The following is a 15027-nucleotide window of genomic DNA, read 5'->3' as shown; positions in this document are numbered from 1 at the left end:
CAAGCTGAATGCTGTGATGGACCAAAGTGCCCCCTGAGCACTGGTGGGACTGGGCTGAACTGGAAGTGCACTTTCCAGACACCCACATGGTGGGTTTACACGAACGAGAGGGGTTTGGGTGCTCACAGGAGCCTGGGGAACTTGCTGTATCCCCAGTGCTCCATGGCACAAATGTGTTTGCTGCGTGGAGCCCAGCACGGAGGCAGAGCCATCTGAGGCCACCGAAGCTGTTCCCAAGGACACATGCCATCTGTGCGGAGGTTTGCTCTCCTCCACGGATGTTTCCTTGCCATGGGACCTCAGCAGCTGCCACATTCCATTACCAACCACCACCTTTGCAGGCTTTGCCAAGTTTCCTCACTAGAAACCTCTCCTCTTCCTTTGCCATGAAGTGCATTCCTGACACCTTCTCCCTGTCTCGCCATGAATAACCAGCACCCCTCACACTGGATGTGATCCTGCCCAGTAACTCCCACTCTGGGGGGGTGCCAGGCAGGGGATGGGATGCACTCACAGCCCCTGGAGTGAATTACACCCCAATAAATCAACTCGGGTGTGTTTTGCTGTACTTCCACAGCAGATTAAGCAATAGGCAGAGTAACTTTAAGCATTCCTCTAATTAAAACAAAATCCCTCGTGGCCTCATATACAGAGAGATACTACAGACTTCAGGGATGTAGGAAACTTCCATTACTGATTGGATGAAGCATTGCAGCTCCTTCCATGGGGTTCAGTGAGAGCATTAAAAGAGGAGAGGCCGGGCTGGTGAGGAGGGCAGGGAAGGTTTGGCTGGTGCTGTCACTGAGCCTCTGAACACTTGCCTGTATAAATATACATTTATATACAGGGCTGCCTTGCAAGGCATCACCCCCAGTGCCTGCCCCTCATTTCTGGTCCTACTTTAACGGCTGTTCGTGGGTTTGCAGAGTTACACCCACAGTGCAACTAAATCCATTCACAATGGTCGTTTTTAGCATTGCGGGATCACTTCTGGTAAAGCCTCAGCAGTGATCAAAGGACGGGACGTGTTTTCCAGTGAGAAACAACCACTCAGGAGCTTTTTAGGGGCTGATTTTAGCTTAGTAAGTTGTTCTACCTTGAAGAACAACCCCAAGTAATGTGAGTGTGTAGTGGAAACGTCTGCCAGCCTGGATGAAAATGGTGCTGCCTGTAGCTTCTGCAACATAAACATTACAGAAAAATAGTGTAAATATGGGGGATTCTGTCTCTTTTTCCCCCTCATTTTTTCCCTCACGCAGGCCAGGAACTGTTACAGCTTAAATAAATCACTGCAGAAGTGAGACTGACCTAAATCGTTCTACACCGTGCAAACCTTCTCGCCTGCTTTTGGAGCAGCTCGTATTTATACTGTGCCAGAACAGAGTTTAAGCTGTCTGTGTGGCAGTAGCTGCTTCCCACACCCTGGGGAGCTCGGGGGAAGGTGTGAGATCAGCTCCCGTGTGGCTGCTGGGGAGACAGAACCACCAGCTCAGCGGGTATTGTGGTGCTGCACCATCCCATGCTTGGCGCTGGTGGGATTCCCTGCCCTGTGTGGGAATGCTGCTTTGCATCCAGTTGGGTCGTGCACAAGTGCCCAATTAATTAATGCACAAGTGTCTCATCAGTGAATGTACAAGTGCCCAGTTCATTTACATTTGAGCACCCAACATGCTCATACATTAGCACCCAATTAGTGCATCAGCACCTAATTAGTTCAACCATGAGTGCCCTGGAGGTGCATGAGTGCCTGACCAGCGCTGGAGCAACCAAAAAGGTCCTGTGAACCTGCATAGAGTCACAGTGAGCTCATGCACAAGTGCAGGATTAGTCCATGCATGAATTCCCCATTAGTCCATGCATGGGCACACAGTTGGTTTGCATATGAATGCCCAGTTAGCGTGCACGTAACTGCTGAGCTATTCCATGCATGAGCACCAATTTACACTGGTTTCCCAGCTGGTTCCTGAAGCAGGGACACCCCATGGGACTGCAGCAGGGTCCCATGCTCACAGCAGGGGAGGAAGGAGGAAACAGAGAGGCTGCTGTGGATGTGCTGAAGGAGGAAACCCCAAACCTGCAACCACCCCAAAGCAACCTGGCATTGCCTTGGCACCCACAGTTCATCCGAAAGCAATGCTGTGATCTGCTCAACCACAAAACCAACCCTAGTGAGCCCTGTGGCTCACAGGAGGGTGCAGTAGAGGATCCCAACAGCACTTCTAGCCTTAAAAGATTTAGGAAGCCTTTGATGTGCAGGCAGGGCCCCTTGTAGGACCTTCCTTGTAGGGCCAGATTCCTTTGTTTATGTTGTCTCCAAAGCCACCTCTCACTTCAGGATGGGTCAGATTGATGAGAGTTCCCAGCTCTCTGCACCCAGCTGGTCTGGGAGCCAGGGCTGGGCTGCATCACCCCTCGTCCCTCCGCATGCACAAAGGCAGTTGTTGTGTTCCTAATAGGACCCCGCTGAGATTCCAGGCTCTTATTTACAGCTCCTGCATGAGCTGCACACCGCAAGTCACTTGCAAAAACTTGCAGCGAGCAGATGACCTGAATACATATTAATAAGGCTCACAAGTGGTTTAGTATTAGTTTTTCCTACCTCACTTGCAGGATGCCAAGGAACGCACTACCTCTTGGAAAGCGACGTTAGACAAGAAGCCATCTACAGCTTGTCACAGTTTTAAGCCCGTTTGCCTTGGAGATGAGCCCAGGCTGCCCTGCCGTGGTGCCACGCTGCAGCTACCACTGCTCCAGGGCAGATCCAACAGGAGACATGAGGAATAGCTCTGTGCACACCGGAGACACCAAAGGGCTTTGGTGGCTTTGGGGACAGGGCATTGCATGGCCCAAGGATATGTCTGGGGTTTGAGACACACTGATCTCAGCAGCAATAATGGGTAGTGGCCCTCTTCCCGGCTGGGGAAGCTGGGGGACAGCTCCAGGGCTGGTTTTTGTGCACTCTGGACTGAAAGCCTTTGTAGATTAGGCATGGATGAGGTGCTCGGAGCAAGAGGCACAAGGAGAACGTGGTTCCCATTCCCTAGGGGATGTGAGAGTAACTCATGGGAGACAGAAATGCACCCAGACTGGATCTGTGCCTCAAAGAGGATGGCAAGTAGTGAAAACACTTTATCATCCCAAATTTGTGAACCATAACTGAAGGACTTGGGGTCTTATATTGAGTGTTTATGGTCACCAGACCCTCAGCATCAGCATTGCAGGTCCTCGCTGGAGTTTTACATTTCCTTTTGTAGGACATTTTCTTTTTCCACAGGATTTATTCAGGTTCTATAGCAGGATTCAGGGAGACAATAACGTACATTAACCAGGGCGCTGAAAACTGCTTCACAGACAAGATTGATCAAAGCACAGCACTGGACTGATCACAAACCCCCCCTCATGCAGTTTGCAAAGCACTTGCCAAAACAATCAACCCCTGGTACAAAATAACAGGTGAGGATGTGGCTGCAGCAGCTGGGAAGCTGGTGGATGGGGACTGCAGCCTGTGGAAGGGCAGATCCAGCTCACCCCATGGCTGCCTCGTGGATGGGCTGTCACTTGCAGGGGAGAATACTGCATGTTGTGAGAGGTCTGGCCCTGCAAGGCTCCCCCGTGGCAGGAGCTGTGTGCGGGTTGAGCTGCTGGCAGTGCTTCCCTCTCACCCTTACATCTCCTTTCAGTGCAGTTGCTTTGCAGCACATCTCTGCAAGGAGCTGCGGGCTCCCTGCTCGATGCCTCAGCCACAGGAGGATGATTATCGGTGATTGCAATGTCACCAGACAGGAAGAGTGCCCGCAGCGTGTGATGTTCGTGCTCCAGCTGCAGCAGGCAGGGCCTGACAGAGAGGGTTTATGCTGATATGATGAAGTGGCCAAATCTCCCTTAGTGTGGAGCGGTGGCTCTGCTCCAGGGTGCCTGGTGCTCACACACATCCTTTGGAACATGTGGGGAGAGTGAGGAGGGGAATTAATAAAAGAAGGTTCTCTACTTCTGATGGTTTTATTGATTATTGGCAAAAGAGAGTGACTGATGCTGGAGCCTGGAGAAGCACAAGGAGACACGAGGGAAGGAGACAAAGGTGACATTTCGACAGTTGTCTACTACAGACGCATGCTACAAAATACATCAGTGTGCCACATCCATGGCAGGGCAGAGCACAGGTAGTGGGCTAAGTTATAGCAAAGTGGGTTTAGATTAAGTAAGAGGAAAAATCTCCTGTGAGGGGTGTTACAGTGGAGGTGCAGGGTGGATGCACAGTTTGTGGGATGCTGCAGCCACACTCCCAGCCTTTGGATCCCAGACCTCTGCATTTCTTATGGCAGTCTGTGGGTTTTGACTTCAAATCGCCTGGGATTGGAAATGTGTCCCATGGGAAGTGTGTGGCCACAGGGCAGAAGGAGCAGAGCCTTAGATGGCAAACGGCTCCTCGCTGCCAGGCCCTTTTCCTGTGAATCCCTGTGAAGTGCCTTATATAGTGACTCAGAGGAATTTCTAAATAAACGCTTTTTGTCACCATTCAGGAATGCCGCTCCCTCCCTGGCATCTGGAGCACTTTCTTCCATCAAGGCTGTGCTCCTCCACATGCCAAGGGCAGTGCCAAGCCACAGCCAGGCTGTGCTGGGCAGGAGTACAGCTCCTCCACCTCCTCTTGCTGCAGACTCTTTGGGGAAGGAGGCAGGATGGATCTGGGATGGGGTTACAGAAGCAGCCACTAATGCTGGAGACTGCTCTGTGTATCACTGAGTGCCCAGACAGGGCCTTTCCCCCGTCCTCAGCCCCTGGATCAGCACCTCAGCCCCCTGCAGCCATCCAGAGCCCCTGGAAACAGCACTATAACAATATTTACTCCTGCTGTTGTTGAGATGGGAGCTCATAAAGGGCTGTAGCTAAGCCAGTTACTGCATTAACACCGGCATGCAGCCCAGCCAAAGCCAGGGGCCCAGCTGGGGTGGCCTGTGTTGACCCAAAGCATGTCAGTGGGTGCAGGGCATCGCCTGCATCCCAGCAGCATGGGCACTGCCCGCTCCCCTTCCTGCAGGTGGAGTGGGGAAAACCTGCAGAAGAAAGCAGGAAAAACACTGCTCCAGGGGTGCAGGGAGAGCATCAGCTCTTTCTCAGAGCAATGCAGAGGGATCTCTGTGTTTAAGCCTGAGGCTGCAATCTGATGGCTGCAGCCCAGCCCTCTGCTCTGGCTGTGTATTTACTTATTGACACTTTTACTTCTCGGCCCAAGCAGCTCTTGGTGCTGCCATGGGATGTCCACTGCTCCTGTGTGTGGTGCCAGGCGGAGAGCAGGGAGCCACAGCCATTCCCAAGTGATGCACTTGATGTGTTTGGGGTCTGAGGGGATGCTGATGCCCTCATATTACCTGTCTGAAGGCAGGTCCTGTGCCACCAGCACTGGGTTTACAAACTTAGTGCAGCCTTAGTCCTCACTTTTTCTGCTGCTCTCTGGCTCCTGCAATCTTACCGCTGAAGCTCAGGGAAATTTGGGAATAGTAAATATCTTACTTGCTGGCGGGAGTTTTGACCAGTACCTCAGAGGCTGCAAAGGTCACACCATGAAATACCCATCTCATTAGCAAAAAAGGATCAGCCCATTCATGGACTGCCTGCTTGGGAGGCAAATACACAGCCATGGAGTGAACTCCCGCCTCTCCCTTGAGTGCTGATACCAGCTGTAGGCTTGTCCTCCCTGAGCAATCACATTAGATAGATTTCAGTACCTGGTTCTCAAGGCTATGCGTGCAATTAACACTGGTCTCATTACGAGCCGGAGGAGCGCAGGCAGCACCATCTCCATCTCACCACTGCTCACACCCGGGAACCGGGACTGTGTTTTGCTGGGGTTTTCTTCAGGTGGTTCCTTTCGCTTGGCACCTCTGCTCAGGTGAAATGGAGCAACCCACGCAGGGGCTGGCTGGTGTCCGTGGCAGATGGGCCCATGGGGCAGGTGCGTGCCCGGAGCTCCAAGGGGCCAAAGCAGCAGCATCGCAGCAGCGTGCCAGGATCCTGCTGGGTGCTCCTTCGCTGCCAGCCCCAGCGCTGTGGTTGTGAGCGTGAGTCTCCTTTGCCGTCTCCCACCCTGAGGTGTGCACACAACGGTAGCATCAGGTTTGACTGCCAGGCCCTGCCGGCCACAAGGATCCTGCCACAGGGGTGCTGTGGTGGATACGCAACACTTCATCCTGCTCTGATGGCACTGGCACCTGCTGACTTATGGAAGCTGAGCTTTACTACGGCTTTACTTCAGGCAGAGCAGTAATGCAAACCAGGGTATCACAGTCCTGCATGGGGAACAGAGTTCAGCAGTTACCCCGAAGGACATCAGGTCTACCCGAGGCAGTCGGCCCCTCCCAGAGGCTCATGGTCACCCCGGGATCGGGTTCCCCACGGCAGAGGGGATTCCCGCAGAGGAGCCATGGCTCCCTAAGGCAGCAGAGACCGCTCCACAGCAATGAGCCCGCCCGGGATCGGCGGCCCGGGGCCGGTTCTGGGGGGTCCGGGGCCGGTTCTGCGAGGTCCCTACCGCTCCCGGGCCCGTCCCCTCACAGCACCGGGGTAACCCCGCCCCCGCCGGGTCCCGCCCCGCCCCTCGCTCGCCCCACTGCATTGTGGGATGAAATAGGATGTAGGCAGAACAGCGCGGGCGGACGGGCCAGGGCGGCGGGTAGCGCCGCAGCTCAGCCAATAGGAGCGCGGCTTTCCGGGCGGTGTAGCCAATGGGGAAGCGACGGGCCGCGCGCCGCAGCGGGCGGGGCGGTATTTGAGCGCGGCGCGGCGGTGAGGCGCAGAGCGCGCGGCGCGGCGCAGGGAGCGGAGCGGGCTGAGGCGGAGCGGGTCCGGGCCTCCTCACACCTCCTCTTCCGAGCCGTGCCTCGCCCTCCCCGGGTGGCCCTGTCACTGTGAAGGTGAGCGACGCTCTCCGCCGAGCCGGGTGCTGGGTGCTGGTCGCTCCGTTGGCGAAGAGGTGGCTGCACGGCCTGCCGGGAGGGAGGCGGGGGTCGCGGCTTTGGCCGGCCGGCGCTTGCGGCCTGTAGGGAGCTCCCGGCGGCGCTCGGAGCCCGCCCCGCCCCGGTGTTTTGTTGCCGGCCCCGCTCCGGGCAAGGTCACCGCTGCCTCGGGCGGCCCTGGGGCTCCCCCCGTGAAGGTCACGCGGGGCTCGGGCCTGCACATGCGCCCGGCTCCTGGGAGCGTCTCCCCGGCCCCCCTTGTTCCGTGGTGGGGAAGGGGCTGTGCCGCACCCCTTTAATAGGGTCGTGATTGAGGAAATGGTAGGTGTTGGGCTTGGGCCTCGTCGCCACCTTCGGGCTCCGTGCTGTCCTGGTGGGGAAGTGATGGGTGCTGGGCTTGGGCCCTGTCCTGCCCGTTGGGGGAAAGAGTGCGTGTGGGAGCTTGTGTTTCGTCCCATTTCCAAAGCTGCATCTTGTCCTGGTGAGGGAAGGAGCGGGTGCTGATCTTGAGCATCATTTAGCTCTCAAAGTCCCATCACTGTCCTGCTGGGGGAGTGGTTGGATGCTGGACTTGACTCTTACACTCTTTCTAAGAGCTCATCTTGCCCTGGTGAGGGAAGGGTTGGGTGCTGATTTGGGCCTGATCTCCCCCTCCTCCCCCAGGACTTCATCCTGCTCTGGAATGGCTGTTGGGGCTATGGCCTTTTCTTCCTTCAGACTGCATCCTGCCCTGGGCTGGGGAAGGGGTGGCTGCTGAAGCTGTACTGTTCCCCCTCCCAACCTTGTCCTGTCCTGGGCTGGGTACAGAGGCCTTGTGGTTTTCATCTGAGAAGGCCAGGCTCAGGTGGTGAGGCCCTGAGGGCTAGCCATGATCTTGTGGTTTAGGGAAAAGAGGTGTATGTGGTGTTGCTGGGATGCTTGTGGGGAGGATGCCTCTGTAATCCCGTAGGGTATTGAGCCGGGACTGTGGTCCTGCCCTGTGTTGTGCAGGGGAGTTGAATGGGGTGACCCTTGGAGCTGCTCCCTGCCCATCAATGGGTACAGGGGACCCTCTTTATAGCAGTGCTGTCAGCTGCCAGCCCCTGCTGTGGGTTGGCCTGTGAAGGATGCTGTGCCCTGGAGCAGGGTGGTGCTGGGGAGGGCAGCACTTGCAACTCTGCTGAAGGAGAATCGTTCTCCTTTTCTATGGCGCTGTTGGCCCTTGGCAGCACGGGCCTGCACTGAGATGCTCCTTGCCTAAACAATGAGGAAGGAAGATGCTTTTTGCAGGTCACTCTGTGGCTGGTTATGTAATGGCCCTCTGAACTCTGCGTGTAGCAGAGGTGTGTGAAGGCTTGGTGTGTGTGAGAGCTTGCCTCTCTTCTTCCCCTAAAGAAGCTTTCCTGGGATAATGATCCACGAGTGGATTTCTACTACTTCCCTTTTCCTGTGGGCTGAACCCCCAGAAGACTTCTTCCAAGAGATTGCCACGTTCCTGGATAGTGAATCCATATCTACAGGCGGTTGGTTGGGCTGTTGTGAGCTGTGTGTTGTCCTGCTGGGCTTTCTGGCCCCCAGCTTAAATCACAGCATGGAGGGGAACAACTTGCCTGGAGGTGGCTTTTCCAGAACTGTGGTAGGGGCGTGTGCTCTCTGTTGGCATTTGAGCTCAGTTCCTGTCATTCCTCCTGATGCTATTAGTGTATGTTAATAGCACTGCTCTATTAAACATTGTATCTAAACCGTATAAATTAAGGTTGCAATAGAAGCCTTCAACTGCAGGCAGAGTGAAGAATTGAAGTATTGTAATCATAGGGCTGCAATTATGTAAGTGGATTCTCTTTCTCTCTGGATAGCAGGCTTCTTTAATTGCTGTAACAAAGCTACTCCTTCAGTTTTCTGGGACTATTCCAGGAAGTGATCATTGCAGCAGATTTTCTTCACTCCCCAGTAGAGCTAAAAATGTGTAGTTTCACTATTTCAAAACATGCTTGGTAGTATCATTCAAGACTTGGAGCACTGTAAAAAGACTTAGGAAACTTAATGGTGCTTTGCAGGCTTAATTGGAGGTACTCCTTGTCATTAGGGAGCTTATTCCCACATTTTTAACATGCTCTGGCAAGAGCTGCTGTCAAGGTGAGCAGCTGTGGTCCTTCTTGGTGAAGACCTTTGCTTGACCAGTCCCCCAGATAAAACACATGCCTCCTGCCTGGGCCTTGTGTGGCTGGGGGGGCCAGGGGCCTGTTGAAGGCAGGACTACACAGGGTTCCTTCTGCAGGGCAAGTGTGTGGCCTTTGCTTGAAGAAAGGCTGCAGGGCTGGGATTGCCCAGTTTCTGTTTTCTGCAATAATAATGGACTATGCAGGAAGTTTCCCAGTGCTTCATGTCTCCCTGGGAAGGCCATGGCAGATCTATGTGCAAGTGGCTTCAGGGACTGGTATGACACACCTGAACTAACACAGAGTGAAGAGGGCTGCATGCTCAGCTGTAGTATATAGCTTTTGAGTTTTACTAGCACTGGCATGCTGGTGTCTGGCATCTGTGGTGTGCCTCTCAGGTGGGAGAGCAAAAAGGAGGCTGTTTTGCCAGGCCCTGTCTGTGCCAGCTCTGTCATGGGGCTTGCTTCCCCTGCCCCTGTTTCTAGGTTGCAGCATGGTGTTAACCTGTTTCTAGCTCGTCAGACCAGCTTCATCCCATGGGAACAGCTGAAGTCTGGCTTTCTGTGGCAAAGCAGCAGCGAGGTTGAGGGAATGATGATGAGCTGAATGTGGAACAACACCACTCCTTCCAGGCTAAACTAGCAGTGGTAACTATAACACCGGGGATGGTGGTGGAATAAAAGCACTGCTGCTACCAGCATATGCTTCCTGAGCCTCCCTATTGGTGATGGGCAGTCTGAGATCTTGCAAGGCGCTGAGCAGATGATGCTCCAAACTGCTGGTGCTCCTGGAAGGCAAACTTGGCTTTAGCCTACTGATCTATAGGAGGGTTCTGGCACTCTGCAGATCCCGTCTCCTCCCACACAGTAAGCTTTTTCTGCATGGATTTAATGCAGGTGTTGATGTTGGGCTATCTTTGATGTAACCTCCAGACAGTGCCAGTGCTACAGTGCTCCAGCTGTAAGGTGCACCTTAGCCTACAAGGGACTACTGTAGGCTACCCTGTGAACTCACCCTGGCCGTAACAGGGGGCTTGTAGTATCTGCTTGTGACGCAGCGTGCCATAGAAAGGACAACCTCTGATGCACAGGAAGCTTCTCCTGTCTTGGGAAGGAATTAAAGGATTCTATGTTCTGTCTTAGGTTCACGATGTCTGACAGAAAGGCTGTGATCAAGAATGCGGACATGTCTGAGGACATGCAGCAAGATGCTGTGGACTGTGCTACACAGGCAATGGAGAAGTACAACATAGAAAAGGACATTGCAGCATATATAAAGAAGGTAACTACGGTATGAGGGGGCTGCTCTTGCTGAGACTTCCTGAAGCTCTTAAGTATGTGTGCCTGTTGTGAGCCTGAGTGTCTGAGGTTTGGTATGTGTGTGTTTGGAGGGAGAAGGTGCTTTCTTCTTGGCTTTTTTACTGCTGTTCCCAAGAGGATGGAATGACTTCTCCAAGGTCAGAGAAGGGCTATGGCAGAGCTCTGGCAAGCTCTGAGCAATGTTGAGTGCTGTCCCTCTGGATTTGCCAGCCTAGAAAGAGCTGGCTGCAGTCTCTGTTTAGGACTTGCTCCAGAGATGCTGCTGCCTCACTTGCAGTACCAGTGCAGGGTGGGATTACTGATTCACTCGAAGTGGGCAGCTGTGCACGTGCAGTTCTTCCTGCTGTGTTCCTGGCTCTGGGGTGGGTGGTGTGGAGGAGGATGGGGCCTTGTGCTGGCTGGTGGGATTGTGCAAGGTGCTGCTTTAAAAACCTGCTGGCAGCTGCCCTGGCTTGGGAAGAGGTGTCTCCCCATGTGCAGGAGCTCATGCTTGATGGTGTCTGGGAAGCTGTCAGTTCTCTCTGTAGCCATTTCTCTGAATGGTCAGGCAAAGAGCTTTTGAAGGAAGCCTTCATAAAGAGTGCAGTCCTGGCACCTGGCTTTTGAGCCTTGCTTGTAATCTAAGCTTGAGTAGAAAGGATTCAAGGGTGTCTCCTAACCTCTCTGATCACTTTGAGGCAAGACTTCTCTCAAACTGCTTGGGGCAATGCAGCCTGTAAAGTGAGTGAGTGGCACAAAAAAAGCATCTGAAAAGAAGCGGGCCTTTATTTCCTGTGAGTGTGTTGGGAGGAGGGAAGCAATTTGATGGCCCTTTATGCCCTGGCAAGAAAGCCTTTTCCTTACTTTGAAGGTTACCTGCAAAGAGCTCAAACTGTCTTGCTGCTGTCTGAGGACTAACACTGGCTTTAATCTTGAACATTTGGTCTGTTCTTTTGGCTCTGTCTCTGTGGAGGAAAGGGTGTTCTTGGAAGTTGTGTATTAACTAGAGGGAAGAAAATGGTCTTCAACCCCATCTTAACTGCTAAATAGAAGACTATTAAGCCAGCATTCAACTTGCTCACCTTGGACCTCTCAGGTTCTCCCTGTGCTGCCTGGCCTGTGAATTTGCCTGCTTGCTTTCAGTGTGCATTATCTCTCCTTTATGTGAAGAGACCCAAACAGTAAAAGCCAGATTTCTCCTTCCTTATTTTAGGTGACCTTTAAGCTCAAATGTTTTGCTGGAACAGACATGCCAGAACCTTATTTTTTGTGAGTGGGTTTGGAATGGGAGAGGAGAAATATTCCCCTGAGCAAGCCTACACACAGGGCTTGAATAGACTGTACCAAGGAGAGCTCTTGAGTCTGCTCTTTCTGCCAGGGCTGATGGGTGCTCCAAGTCTCAGAAGCTGATTTGCTTGTGTTCGATCATTCAAACTATCCAGTGCAGAAGTCTGATTGCTTAATATGACAGTGTCTTGCAGTGGGGAATCAAAAGATGCTGGAGGTGGGAGGAGAGGCAATAGTGAGTGGACAGAACCAGCTAAGAATTTGTGCTTAGAACTATTTTCATGTGGGCTTTCTTGGCCTTAATGCCTCTCTTCTCTTTCTTCAGGAATTTGACAAGAAATACAACCCAACTTGGCACTGCATTGTTGGCAGAAACTTTGGCAGCTATGTAACACACGAGACAAAGCACTTCATCTATTTTTACTTGGGTCAGGTTGCAATTCTTCTCTTCAAGTCTGGATAGGAAGTAGGAGCAAGTGAAATTCGGACTGTAATGCACTGATGGCTGAAGCCACGACTCCCTTTAACATGGCTATGCCGCTGCATGGACTGTATACTATATTTAATGTGTATATGTTGCAGTAAAAATCTACTTCTGTTTAGTTGCCTGGGAAGAAGGCGGCATTTTTTTGTTACTGCTTTTTTTGGTTGTATTGCACTAGGAAACCTGTAAATGCTTAAAACAATGGCCTTTACGTGGGAAGAAATAAAACTATTCCACAACAGCTCCCTCAGTGGTAACTCCTTCTTTGAGGCTGGGAAAACTTCTTTGGGCAGGCCAAAAGATCCTGACTTCCTTACCAAGTTTTATTAGACTGTTAATCTTGTAAAGAGGAGCAAAGCCAGTGTGAGCCTCTGTACCCACTCTGCAGACTGTAGAGAGCTGGCTCTCCCAGTAACCTCAGTGCAGGTACTTAGACCTTCCCTGAAAGCTGGTGGGATGGCTCTTGATTATGTGGCTTTCACATCCAAGTTGAACTCCACCTCGGACTGTGATAAACAGGCTTGCAGCTGGCACCCTCGGTGTTCTCTTTCAGTGTCTGTCACTGTATTTTTGGCGCTGCTGAAACATTGACCTAGACTTGTAAGCAACTCAGCCTGGTCTAGAAGACTTCAACAGCCATCCCCCTGAGCTGCTGCTTCCTGCAGAAAGTGGCATCCTGTGGCTGAAGTCTTTAGACCTTGATGCTGAGATCTAAAGCCACATGGCCCATCCCTGCAATGGAGTAGGATATCAAATTGGTGACTACTGACAACAGCTCTATTTGGCATGTTCTTAGCCAGTTGTCTCAACACTGCCTTAACTTGATGCTCTCCTTAAAGCAAGTTAGTCATGTGGAAGACTTGTAAGTGGCCACTGTCTCCTTTTTTTTTTTTATGTTCTGTAGCTGATAAGCTATTTCTGGAGGAGTGTCCTCCATGTTCTGATATCTGCTTTTGTTCTTAAAGCACAGTACCAAGAAGTTAAACTTACATGTGATGTTTGTGTGAAGGAAACTCATGTGACATCTGCTTCAAAGGCAGACAAGTGTCTTGGTCTCCAATAGGTTCAGCAGTGATGTTGTCTTAGTATGTACTGACTTTTGGATTATGCTGCAGGAAGTTCTTTAATCTGGGTGTGGAGAAATGCTGTGTGAAGGCAAGTAAATACCTGGTGCTTGTCATCAGGTCTATTGGCTTGTTAACTAATGCATAGACAATATCACTAGGCTGGTTACACCTAAGTTGTGTCACTGAGATGATATTTGTGTTGGTAATAAGTCATTGCTGGGGGGAAAAGAGCAGAGTGAAGGGATCTCTTTGTTGTGAAAAGACTTGACCCAGGTTGATGACTTCCTGAAGTAAAAGTCCTTCTTGTCTCTGTGCAAAATCCAAAGTTTGCCTAATTTTGTAATATCGATAGAACAATGTTGTAACTAGAAAGAATGTAGCTGTCATAACTTCACGTTGATGGAAATGTCTGCACTGGGGTAATGTGCCTTGGGCTGTCTGGGGCACTCATGTGGTCTTCGTCTATTCAGAACTCCGCTCTGGGTCTGAAAGGAGAATGTTTTAGGTTTGGTTTTTTTCCAAGCATGAGTCTAATGTGAATCTGTTCACGGTCTCTCGTGGAGCAGAATCTGTTCCCTTCATAACTGCAATGGCTCAAATACCATCTATTTTTTTCTTTTTTTCAAACATTAAAGGTGAATTGACACATTTAAACAGCCTCTAGTCTCTTCTTCGTTACCGGCTGTCCAAAGCAAAGCCAGCACTTGTCCACAGAGGGTGAGCAGTGAGTTCTTTGCCCTTGAAGGTGCTAATGACCCGAAGGAGGCATGTCTGCAGGGGGAGAACCTCAGCTTGGGGAGTGCGTGTGGCCAATCTGCTGGTGCTGACCTGCAGCCTGCCTCCAACCCTGCTCCAGACAGTGGGACTGAGGGGAGTGCGTCTGCTGCAGCCCTGATGGGATGCTGCTGTGCCCAGTAACCTGGATGTGCAGGTTCTGGGCCGAGTCTCTTAATGACCCCAGTCAAATGAGGTGCTATAGCAGCTGGGGCCTTGGCTCCTGGATACTCTGAGCTGTCTCTCTACTTTGCGGGGAATTAGGCTTCCCCTTCAGGATTCCCCTTCAGGCTTCCTCTCATGTGCTCAGTAGAAAGGTGAGATCTAAAACTCTTGCTGGTTGCTTGAAGCTGGTGTATATTTAATGCCTCCAGCACTGCAGGGACTGTGGGCTTGGCCTTAAACAACCCCCTCAGCTTGCTATCTTGCTCCTGATGCAACCTAAATGTGGGGTTGTGGCCTCCTGGTATTTTGGAAACGCTGTGGGCGCCTGCCAAGCACTGTAGTGTAACAGCTCTGCTGTGGGACAGTAACACCAGCATGAGAAAGGAGGGGAAGCTGAGCTGCAGACAACCATGACTCATGCAAAGCAGCTCTAAAATGGGCTGAACCCTAAACTCCTGAGCAGGCAGCAGTGTGGCTGTTACACACAGGCAATCTGCTGTAACCCACGCCTGGCAGTGCTGAAAAGCAGAGGTGGTTTCTCCTTTGGGGAAGCTGGGAATGATGCTCCTCCCTCACTAGTCCCAGTCAGCCTTTTAGCTGTAAGTGTAGTTGCAGGGTTCAAGCAGGTCTGGCCTGGTTAGGTCTGGGTTAACGCTGCAGCTCCAGGAAAGCTTCTGTAGCCTTGTGGGATGGTTGGGTCCCTTTGGTGCAGGGGCCTCTTAGTCAAAGCAAGTGCAGCTGGGAGGGCTCACCCAAACCTGAGGTGAGGAGCTTTCCCAGCTCCAGTTCCACCTGGGGGAAGCCCCCCTCCAGCTGTGAATCCAGTGTCTGGTGCTGCTGTAAATCCATCTCTGGAGGGAT

General features: G+C 52.1%; 1 protein-coding gene across 2 annotated transcripts; it reads left to right on the top strand.

The window, feature by feature from the left end:
• The first annotated feature begins 6766 nt into the window (after positions 1–6766).
• On the top strand, positions 6767–13881 carry DYNLL2 (dynein light chain LC8-type 2). 2 transcript variants are annotated; one of them, XM_065694606.1, is made up of 3 exons: positions 6767–6911; positions 10234–10372; positions 12002–13881. In XM_065694606.1, the coding sequence occupies exons 2-3, from the start codon at positions 10241–10243 to the stop codon at positions 12137–12139; spliced, it is 270 nt and encodes an 89-aa protein (XP_065550678.1). In that variant the 5' UTR covers positions 6767–6911; positions 10234–10240; the 3' UTR covers positions 12140–13881. The 2 variants fall into 2 exon arrangements, with proteins under 2 accessions (XP_065550678.1, XP_065550677.1); XM_065694605.1 differs by lacking the exon at positions 6767–6911 and having other exon boundaries at positions 10220–10372.
• The last annotated feature ends 1146 nt before the right edge of the window (positions 13882–15027 follow it).

The sequence above is a fragment of the Lathamus discolor genome, chromosome 14, assembly GCF_037157495.1.
Source record: "Lathamus discolor isolate bLatDis1 chromosome 14, bLatDis1.hap1, whole genome shotgun sequence".
In the NCBI taxonomy this organism is placed as follows: Eukaryota; Metazoa; Chordata; class Aves; order Psittaciformes; family Psittacidae; genus Lathamus; species Lathamus discolor.
Note: the sequence above shows the minus strand (reverse complement) of the source record. Positions and strands in the feature narration are given on the sequence as shown.